This window comes from Mus pahari, chromosome 5 (assembly GCF_900095145.1).
Source record: "Mus pahari chromosome 5, PAHARI_EIJ_v1.1, whole genome shotgun sequence".
NCBI lineage: Eukaryota > Metazoa > Chordata > Mammalia > Rodentia > Muridae > Mus > Mus pahari.
The window spans coordinates 37,417,909-37,429,043 of record NC_034594.1 but is presented as its reverse complement, the minus strand read 5'-3'; the positions used below and the strand labels follow the sequence as shown (position 1 = coordinate 37,429,043).

At 44.2% G+C, this 11,135-nt stretch overlaps 1 protein-coding gene across 3 annotated transcripts in view; it reads right to left on the bottom strand.

Moving 5' to 3' along the window:
- Positions 1-1,493: 1,493 nt before the first annotated feature.
- Positions 1,494-11,135, bottom strand: part of Aox1 (aldehyde oxidase 1) — a 76,165-nt gene continuing 66,523 nt past the window's right edge. For 2 of the 3 annotated variants that reach the window (XM_029538920.1, XM_029538921.1), the window contains 5 exons: positions 10,514-10,628; positions 5,261-5,326; positions 3,349-3,537; positions 2,724-2,891; positions 1,561-1,826 (listed from right to left, as the gene is read on the bottom strand). In XM_029538920.1, the coding sequence (XP_029394780.1) occupies positions 1,776-1,826; positions 2,724-2,891; positions 3,349-3,537; positions 5,261-5,326; positions 10,514-10,628 (589 nt within the window). In that variant the 3' untranslated portion in view covers positions 1,561-1,775. Of the gene's footprint in view, positions 1,827-2,723; positions 2,892-3,348; positions 3,538-5,260; positions 5,327-10,513; positions 10,629-11,135 lie in introns of all 3 variants that reach the window. The other variant, XM_021197507.2, reaches the window with a different exon arrangement.

Below are 11,135 nucleotides of genomic sequence, written 5' to 3'. Positions count from 1 at the left end.
TGATTGTTGATGGATGTAGAAGGGCCCAGAGCACTGTGACAGAAAGCAGGTCCAGCAAGCCATGGAGAGCAAGCCAGCAGGCAGCACCCCTCCATGGTTTCTGGCTCTGGTTCAGCCTGAGTTCTTGTGCTTTACTGCCCTTAAGGAACACCTGTGATCGGGACCTCCCCTCTGCAGGTTGCTGTTCATCGTGGCATTTATCACAGTAACAGATGGCAAGCCAGAGCAAAGCACATGGCTCGGGTGGGTGCTGTGTACCAATCACCACCCATGGAAACCCTGTGCTGTGAGGAGTCAGGCCCTCTGTCCCCTCAACCCTTAGCAACCACCTACCCTCTTCATCTTTGAGACATTGTCAATTTGGGACCTCTTGTGTAGATGAAATATGTATGTCCTCTTTGTGTATATTCTTTCATCCACATAATGTTCTCAACATTCATATGTGCTGTAGTGTGTATCCATAGTTCATGCCTTTAAAGGACTGAATGAATTCACTTTTGTGAGTGTAGCGCATGTTAATTATTAAATGTGAGCTGTTGGTGAAGCGTTCTCCTACCTTTCAGGCTTTGGGAACAATGCTCTGAGTGTTTGTGTGTAGATTTTTCTGTGAAAATGTTAAGAATCATATGCAAATTCTGCTTACTGTTTTACATGCCCAACTGTTGCACCACGCACAGCCCTCCAGCAGTGGATAGGAACACTAGTGTCTCCAGCCATTGCCCGTCGTTTCAATGCCAGCCAGCTGTCACAACGTATGTGAATGGCGTCTCACCACAACTCTGACCTACATTTCTCAAGGACAAACAAGGCTGAGCATCTACTCGTGTGCCGATTGGCCATTTAAATGTCTCTGAATACTCACTTCATAGTCCGTTAAAAGAATATGAACAGTCATTCGTTCTTTAACTAATAAGTTCTAAATGTTCTTAACACAAAACTTTTGCCATATATTAGTAAATATATTTTGTCTTGTATCTCTCTCTCTCTCTCTCTCTCTCTCTCTCTCTCTCTCTTTCTCTCTCTCTCTCTCTCTCCTTCTCTTCCTCCCCCCCCCTCTCTTTTTTCCTGTGCTGGAAGTGAACCAAGAGCTTTGCATACATCAGACAAGATTTCTACCACCACCTGTATCCTTAAGCCTTATTTTATTGGGACAAGGTCTTGCTCCACAGTCCAAGCTGACCTTGGACTCTAGATGCTCTTGTGTCACCCTCCTGAAAGGTGGAAATGCTGTTGCCACCTTTGTAGTTTTGATGAAGTTCATCTGTCTGTCTCCTCCTGGTCCCTGTGGTCCCAGAGACTCTTTAGATATGGGGACCTGTATTTGCTCTGACATGAGAAGTAGGATGGATGATGACTCTCAGGGACAAATGAAAACACTGACCTTACAGCTTACAACAGGAAAGAAATTATCTATGAAAACCTTCATTTGTTAGATAATGTAACTTCTGCTGGTGTATACAAACTAAAAGTGAACCACAGACTAGTTGTTGTACAGTCCAGCAGTTACTTGACGGATCCAAGGGGCAGAATAATGAATGAAACCACCGTTGAGCAAACAATTTAATATTTGTGCAATTTAATATATGATTTATAATTGCCTAGGTGTATCTGGAGTATCATCAAGAGAAACTTCCGAGTCGGCTTCATGTAAAGCAGTGCTGTGAATGATTCTGAGCTGTGAAACTCTGGTTATGACATTTAGCCTCTTAGAGCAGAGAGGGCAGGAGGTGCGGTCTGTAGTTGCTCAGCCAGTTCCTCTAGAGTTCATGTTTGACTCACACAGGTATGTTCCAGGGAACATAGGATCCAGGCTCATCTCTTGGGATCTAGAATGAAAGAACAAATTTGGGTGCTTATAACTTAGAAAAATGTTTGTGACTTAGGTTAAAAAAAAAAAATAACAGAAGATAAGGCAGGTGAAAGCAGGCAACTGGGCCAATGAGATCAGAGAATAACATCATGTGATGTACAGAGGGGCCAATGACAGCTGAGAATAACATCATGTGATGTGCAGAGGTGTCTTGGAGGGGATCTAGGAGGGGCCTGGAGAGTTTCAACCCCACCTGGAGAGACTAAGGGACCGTGGAGCCAGTGTCTGTTTCTCCAGTGTGAGGTGGAGGGTACCATGCCCAGCCTGCAAGGAGGGGGAGCGAGGGGGCGGGGGAAACACACAGGAGAAGGAAACTTACAGTATAGCTACAAGAGGGTCCCTGCTGAGCACACACGCCAGGTTCCTGTGCTTTTATATATCACTATGATGTGTAATTTTGGGTTATAAAGAAAGCCATGCTCAGCAGGGACCCTATTGTGGGAGGGACCTTTCCATCACACTTCCCCGGTGCCTGTCAGGTGACAGTGGACATGGGATGTAACAGAATGGCCTTTATCCTCAGCTTGGTGTCCCAGGGCTAGGCCACAGTCCCTGATCTAGCCTGATTCAGATATCCTTGAAAAGGCAAGAAACACGGGGGAAACATTAGACTGGGAGACCGAGCCTTCTGTCCCCCTCAAGTGATAAGGAGCTGAGCACACAGGAGAGCAAGCAAGGCCAGGCTGATGAAAAGACAGCCACGTTCACGAGCCTTTCCGTCCCGCTCACATGCCCAACGGCGTTCCCGTCATCTTCCATGGAAAAACAGCAATAGTGGATTTTAAAAACTTGGCCATAAAGCCACGGGGACAGCAATGAAGTTTTTTTTTTCTCTCTCTTGGCTGTAGCATACCATTTTTGTGAACTTATCTTCACAGGCCATTCTGATTTTCTCTGGAGTCAGAGGACTACTGAGCTTCCATGGTCCAGAGATGCTTCTCTCCTGCCGCGCTGCCCTCACCGCATCATGGATGGCAAAAAATACTGAACATCCCAGGAACACCCCAGACTCTCCCAGGCCCTGGCGAGAAATGAGCCATGTAGTTTATGACACAAACTGCCCCTCCCTGTCTGAATATATGTGTATATGTACACACAGTACATATTAATTATATACATACATAACCTAAAGACTGCCATAAGTAAATTGTTATTGAAAAAAATAATTTAACCACTGATCCTGATATTCTCATACTTAGGATTCTAGCTCAAGAAAATGATTCCAAATGGAGCGATCACACATAAGCATGGCAGTGATTATTGTATTTAAAAAGTCAAATGGAGTCTGATAGTTTGTTAGGCTCTAAGACTGGGAATATCTGAAGCATTTTACCATGTTGTCATTTTATAATTAGAATGTTTAATAAGGAGTCTTCTGTAATCACTGTAAAAACACCAAAACTCAAGTAGACCAAGGTCTCGCCACCCTATAGATATCGAAAGAGCACGGACCCAATTAGCTGCAGAGCAGAGCTTACCTTAGATGAATACAGGGTGTCTGAGAGTTCAGATGGGGGCAAAAAAGAAATGTGCATCTCTGTGGGGATGTCACAGATGGCAGGAATCTTGTATTGGTTTGGACCACGACTGTATAGAGTGCCCTGAGGAGAGTAACTCAGCTCCTCTATTGTGTAAAGTCCCATTCCTTGAATAAATGCGCCTTCAACCTGAGAGAAGAGGAGGCAAAGAGCCAGACTCATTTCAGCAGCATGCTGCTTGTCTGACCTTGGAAAATACAGTTCTGGGGGTCTTCCAAGGTGTCTTTGAGAGTATTCCCCAGAAGTCCATCTAGTTCCATTCAGTGCTAAATTCTAATTTAAAGGACATGGGCTTAAGTCTTGGCTTAGCTATTGACGTGGTAACTCCAGATGACTTCTCAGGGGCCTGTCCACATGCCTTCATTTTTTCTTTTTAACCAATGAGGCAGATGAACCCCTTCTCTGGCTGACTTTGAAGAGACCCAGCATAGTAAGGAAAGGTTCTCAGGCTGGGGAGTCCCACCATCTCACCAAACACAAGAGTTCCTAAGCTGTCTGGCTTTCATCTCTAGGCTCATTTACACCGTCTAACATGAAGGGTTTCAGCTATGTGTTCTCTAAGCCTTCTCTACAGCTTTGAAATGGCTACGTTCCTAGCCACAGGAAACAAAAGTAGCAGGGATGGGTCACGATAAATCATGCTCGTATGCCACACAATCTCCCGGGTTATGTCACCTCCAACCATAAAGCTAAGACTTTGTTTTCTGTCAAACCCCTATCAATCAGAGCTTCTTCCCTTCTCTTCCCCCAGCCCCATGACTGGGTCACATATCTTTATTTAGGTTGATTCCCTCTACTCTTCTTCTAACTGAGCATCTTTGATCATTCTAGTCTACCTACCTGGTCCATATTAATTTCTCCCAATCCCTGCCCCCTCTGTAGTGTGTGTGTGTGTGTGTGTGTGTGTGTGTGTATGAAAGTATGCATGTGCATTGTGTATGTGCGTGTAGAGGCCAGATATCCATGTCCAGTGTTTTCAGGTATTGCCCTCTACTTTATTTATTTATTTATTTATTTATTTATTTATTTATTTATTTATTTATTTGAGACAAGGTCTCTCACTGAACTTGGAGCTCACTGATTCCACAAGACGTGTTCTAGCAAGTTCCAGGCATGAATCTGTCTCCATCCTGCCCTGGTGATGAGATTACCGAAACGTGTTGCTATACTTGGCTTTTACTGAGTGTAGGGGATCTGACTTCTAGTGTCCAGGTAAACACTACCCACTGAGTCATCTCTCTAGCCCCTGAATCCCTGCCTTTCGTGTCTCTACTCTATACATTTCCCCCCATTCCCAATGATATGCCACAACTGGAGAGATGTTACAGAATGCTGTAACTGGATGGTAGTGGGCTGAATCCCTACAGGTGTAAGTACACAAGTGTGGGAAGACTCTATGAAGACTCCACGAGTGTCCCATGTCTGCCAGCAAACCAAACTTTAAGGTAGAGCCCCTACTGTATGTATGTATGTATGTATGTATGTTTGTATGTATGTATGTATGCATGCATGCATGTATGTATGCATGTATGTATGTATTTGAGGCTCAGTTTTTAGTGCTATCTCCTCTGTATCCCTCAGGCTTCAGGCCCACTGACCACTTCTAGGTTTGGTCTTGCTTTTTCGCAAGCTCTCCAGTCAGTTTGTATGCATCTTTCAAAACTACCCATAGCACTATTTCTTCCCCTTTTGTAAATGTTAAGAAGACCAAGTTCTGCAGCTGGTCTAACGAGAAAGATTTTGACTAAAGGGACAGAAGAATCAGGTGACTAGCAAGTGGATGTTTCTTCTTCAGACCTCGCAGCAGTTTCTGCCCCACAAACAGGAAACAAAGGAAAATAGTTACACATACCTGGCCTATGTCAAGGGCTGGGTTTATGCTGTGGCCAACATCCATCACGATGTCTGTTCTGATATTCTAGTAAAAAATAAATATCCATCTTAATGCAGATAACTCACAGAGATGCTGAGAAATATACCTTGACTGGGTTTGTGATAAAGTCTTTCTTTGGACCATGTTATTTTATGATAAAGAAGCAACAAAGATTTTATTATGAGACATAGTTTATTACCTAAAAAATATTTATTTTGAGAAAGGGTCTCATGTAGCATAGGTTGGCTCTGAATTTGATATGTAGCTAAGAATAACCATTAGCTTCTGATTCTCCTGCCTCCTCTCCTCCACTGATTAAAGACATAGTCCTTCAAGCCTGGTTTATATAGTATTGAGAATTAAACCCAGGGCCCCAGGCACCCTAGGCAAACAGCCATTAATTGAGCTCCATTCCCAGCCTTGATTCTGAATTTCTTTGCTTTTAATTTATTTATTTTTATTTTATGTGGATGAGTGTTTGCCTACATGTTTTTATGGGGCTCTCTGTGCATGTTTGGTGCCCGCAGAGGCCAGAAGAATGTCATATCATTTGAAACTGGAGTCACAGATAGATGTAGGCCATGATGTGTGTACTAGGAACTGAACTTGGGTCATCTGCAAGAGCAACAAGTGCCCTGAACCACCAAGCCATGTCTCCAGCCCCCACACAAATACTCTTAACCCGATTAAGCGCTTTGTTTTCCTTGGAAAGGATAGAATAAAATATTCATTTGCTTTTGATGAGCTTCAAGCTGTGTGATGCAAGAGACTAAATTTAATCTCCCACAACAAACAGTGAAACAGCAAAGGCCAGTATTTCTGGCCTTCAGAACTCTTCTTGCAAAACCCTAGGGCAACTTTCCAAGCTAATACAAAGAGTCCACCCAGCCCAGTGACATTTACTGAAACACAGAGTTCAGGAAGTGTCTGCAAAACACGTGTCTAAACTGCTGTCCATTGCAGTAGAGCTTTCATTTTGGGGGTGGGAAGAGAATAAGTCTGCCTTTATGGTTTGCTTACTGATGCAGAGAGGAGAAGACCCTGCCTGGGTGTTGGTAACACCTCCATCCTCCAAAGGATCTGTGGATTCTTTGATGTGAATGTTGTTCTCTAAAGTCTAACGTTAGTGAAGGTCCTACTTTCAAAGATAGCTTATGGCTCTCCGTCACTGTCTTCTGATAGGACTGGAGAGTGAATCTGGGTTGTGTGGTAGCCTTCTTCTAAGAAGACACTTAATGAACTCCTCCATTTGGTAGTCACAGCCTGGGCATGCATCTCCTACCAATCTCTGTCAAGGCCAGTCATTGTGGCCAGGAGGATACGGATACAATGGAGACAATGGTACTCTATGGATACAATGGAGACAAAAGTACTCTATGGATACAATGGAGACAGTGTTACTCTGGGGTTAGGTTAGGAAGGACTGTGGCTTCTGTCTTAGGTCTCCAGTTTTCAACTTTCCTTGGGGAAATCAGATCCTCTCTCCTCAGGACACAAAGTGAACAAATAGGTCGTCAAGGAAAAGAGGCAACTCACTAACAGCCATGGAGAAATCACAGCTCCCATTAACAATGATGTGATGCAGCTTAGAAGAGATTCTCCAGCCCTCACCTTGAGATGACTGTAGCCCCCACCACATGCCTAGCCATAGCCTCATGAGAAATCCCCATCTAGTGTTACCTAGATAAACCATGCTGGCCTAGATGCCTGGTCCTCAGTGGTGGTTCGAGTCAATAAACATTACTTTCAGATGCTAATTGGGGGAACTAAAAGGACTCTGGACAGCTCTGCTGTGGCAAACATGACTCTGACAGGCCTTGCCCTTCTCTCCCGTTCCCTCAACCTTGCTAAAAACGTGAGATTCAGTTCCTGAAGCTAGCCACCCAGATATATTCCCCTATTTGGTCACTTCATCTTCCTTAGACTGACTATCAAGGTCCAGCTATCAAAGTATTAAAGTCCAGCAATAAAAAGTCCCCTTTGGTTCACCTAGTTAACATACCAAATCAAAATACACCACCACTTCCTAGCCCATTCCAACACAGACCTCCCTTTTTTCTCTTCTTGAAAATTACATCTGCAAGGTCATTGGCTGCCATTTTTCTGCCTGAGTCAGAAGGCAGCCATTTTAACTTCTCTTCCTTGCTTAATAAAGGATCTCTCTGTGAAAGCAAGTGTTTGGATGTGGTTTGTGCCTAATCTGGGGTCTGAGAGGAAACCCCTTCTGTTTGGGGGGGTCTCCTTCAAGGGTGATTCATTATATAGCAATAGATAGCCATACAGATGCATCTAATGTACAGATATAGGTTCAAAATCTGGGGAAATTTTCAGGAAGGCGGTTTTACCAACATGAGAATGGCTCATGAAACAGGCTTCCAGGGAGGACGTTCAGTAGACTGTCATCACATGCTGGCCTTTTGTGTATGGGTGATGCCTACCCTGGGTTACCAATATCGCACATCCCAAGGTAGATTGAATACACTACAGGACATATCTTGAAAGTTCATACTGATACAAGAGCGATATCCACAGGCAGTAAGAGGAAGGACCCATGTTGGTACTGTGATAACAGAGGCTGGGGTTAAAAGGAAGATGGAGGATTCAGAACAACAATGTCAGGACCACTGGCTATGCAGAGTAAGGGGGCTTGTGTTTGGGGATGAGATAAGCAAGCTAAATAGACAGAGGAAGGACAGGACACTGGGATGGCGGATGTCAGGCTCGATGGCGACTCGCCATCCCTCCACCCCTACCCTTGAGGAACACGGGGGTAGGGCACTTCTGCCCTTTCCTATGTCCTTATGCCTACTGCAGCTGATTGCAACAGACTAGATTGTAAGTAAGGATGCTTCTCACAAAAAAACCTCCCCCTATGACAGACTACTCTATAGACAGGGAGCTGACTAGGAAGTAATCAAGAAAGACTGCAGCTGCATCTTGGTGGCAGTAAGAGAGTTAACTCTGTTATGGTTAAGCTACAAGGTGGTCACATAAATATAAGAACAAAGTCTAATTTGTTCTTATATTTACATGATCATTACCCAGACCTCCTTCAGTCCCAACCATGATGTGATTGATGGTTTGTATATGCTTGGGCCAGGGAGTGGCGCTATTAGGAGGTGCGGCCTTGATGGAGTAGGTGTGTCACTGTGGGTGTTGGTTTTAGTACCCTAGTCCTAGCTGTCTGGAAGCCAGTATTCTGCTAGCAGTCTTCAGATGAAGATGGAGAACTCTCAGCTCCTGTAGCATGCTTGCCTGGATGTTGCCATGTTCCTGTAGCATGCTTGCCTGGATGCTGCCATGTTCCTGCCTTGATGATAATGGACTGAACCTCTGAACCTGTAAGCCAGCCCCAATTCAATGTTGTCCTTATAGGAATTGCCTTGGTCATGGTGTCTGTTCACAGCAGTAAAATCCTAACTAAGACACATGGCCTTGTAGAAACCCCTAGCCAAAGAAGTTTGGTGGCTTTTTACCATGTGGATAAAACAGTCTAATTAAGCCCCGGCAAAACACCTATAAAGCTGACCATGGCAATGCCACCCAAGGATAACAGTTAGCAGAAAGTTAAGGCCAGCAGCTAAAAAGCATGGGCCAGAGATGGACAAGGTGGGTGGGGCCTCCACCACCCTAACTGGTGGCAGCACATGAACATCTCCATGGTTGGGCTAGAGGGACATTCACTGGGGACCTTCCATTGGCTTAGCCTATGATACTCCCAGAGAACTAACCAATCTCATAGCAGTTGCCCAAACCCCCTCCAGCCCCTACCCTGGCCTTGTAGAAACTCCCAGCCAAAGACATTGGGTGGCTTCTTCCCATTTGGAAACTCTTCCACTCTGAAGAGCCTCTCACTTCCCCTTAGTTCTTCACTGTTTTGTAATTCTCTTTGTAATTCTTGCGTCCTCTTTGCATATTCCCAGGAGAGTCCATGCCTTTAATTTTCACTAGTATGAGACTCAGAGCCACGGTCCCAGGTCTACCTTTGGTGATTATGGGTGTCTAGCAACTTATGTCCCTGCATCAAAAAGCACTTATAGGCCAAGAAAGATCCAATTATACTAAAACAAACAAACAAATAAAACCTTGAACTAATACCAGGTTAATTATTACTGTTCTTAGCTCTTAACAAAGCATAAGAAAATCTAAACAAGTATGTTTCCACCAACTGTTTGTTTGGGAGAGAAGGGATTCAGGAATTAGTTAGCACGAGAGAACTCTCGGTACAGACTGGGACAGCTGCTACTCCAACCCAAATCATGCGTGGAGTTCTTTGCCTCAGTTTCAAGTTCCTCCAAAAGATACAATATGAGTTATATCCAGACAAACCAGATATTCTAATGGGGGGGGCAATAAAGGTATATATAATTTCAAAGATAAGGCTGTCTATACTTTTTAAAAATCATCTGCTGAGAACATATTAAATGAAAAACTATGCATGATAATTATCTAAGAATATAGACACAAAGGGAATTTGGAACTATCAAAAGCTGGAGCTTGCTTCCAGGTAGGTTTTGGAGCAGATGGGCACTAAATTAGTAACTTGATCACCTGACATTTGTAAAGGATACTGCAATCGCAGTTGTTGTATCTGTGAATATTTACTATATAATGACCAATGAGTATTTTCTTTACCACTGACGGTCAGGTGTAGAAAGGAAGCTGAGTCCTTGAAGCTGGTATGCATGTGTGTTCACAAGTGTGACTCTATAGACCCCTTAAAAGTATAAGACGGCACTTCAGCTATTTAAGGAGAGGGCCCTGGCTGGTTAATGTCTGTCCCAAGGTGGCCCTTGGTGCTTGTTAGCAAGCTCTGTGTACTTCTGGTGTCCTTCAAGAACATCACACTAAGACACTTCTCATAAGAGGTCAGGATTGCTAGTTGACAACAGCCTACACAGAAACCTCTTTCAGGTGTTTTGAACTGGTTTCTTTCCAATTTTCAGTGAAAAGTGGGTAAGCAAAACACACAAGAAGGATTACTTCTTCCCCATGGAAGAGATTATACCACTGAGGCAATTGGTGAGAAGTCACCCATAGGGCAAACACACGGTGCTGTTGCCATACACCCAACTTCCTTCCTTCCTTCCTTCCTTCCTTCCTTCCTTCCTTCCTTCCTTCCTTCCTTCCTTCCTTCCTTCCTTCCTTCCTTCCTTCCTTCCTGTAGGCAGCATGTGTGGAATATAAGCGTCTCACAAGTACAGTCAGAAGACACTCCCGGGTGGGACTGACCTTATGGTCCCCAGTCAGGCAGTCTATTTCAACCTCTGAGCAGGCAGCTCCAAACACGAAGTATTGGAAGGGATGGCCTTCTCCTTTCTCCCAGTCTATATTCGACTCATAACCCCTGGAAGAAAGAGCATACGGGCTGGAGAGTACTGTTCAGTAATCTGATCAAGTCCCACAGTCACAATGATGACAAAACCAGCCAGGTGGGAGCTGGGCCAGTCTGAAGAATATATGTGTACAGGGATATGCACATAGATACATAACAGCACATAACACATGCTCAAAAATGTGTCTGATAAACCCAGCTTGTTCACTTTGAACTGCGTGGTTAAAAACACCTACTTATCCTAGAGCGGCGAAACTTACTCCTGAGGTTAACTTCGGACGTCTATGATTGCCCTGTTGCTGTTAGCAGATACTGGATTATGTCATTCTGTGGTTATCAGATTGGGGGATTCAATCTACATCATATGCCAAGCATGGGGTTTATCTGCCTGCAGTCTCTCCCTGGCTCAGTAAGCACTCTCTGTGAAAACATTTAACAAATACTTTCCTAGAGGTTGTGGCTCTCAGGGCTCCACAGTTTCTCTCTCTCTCTCTCTCTCTCTCTCTCTCTCTCTCTCTC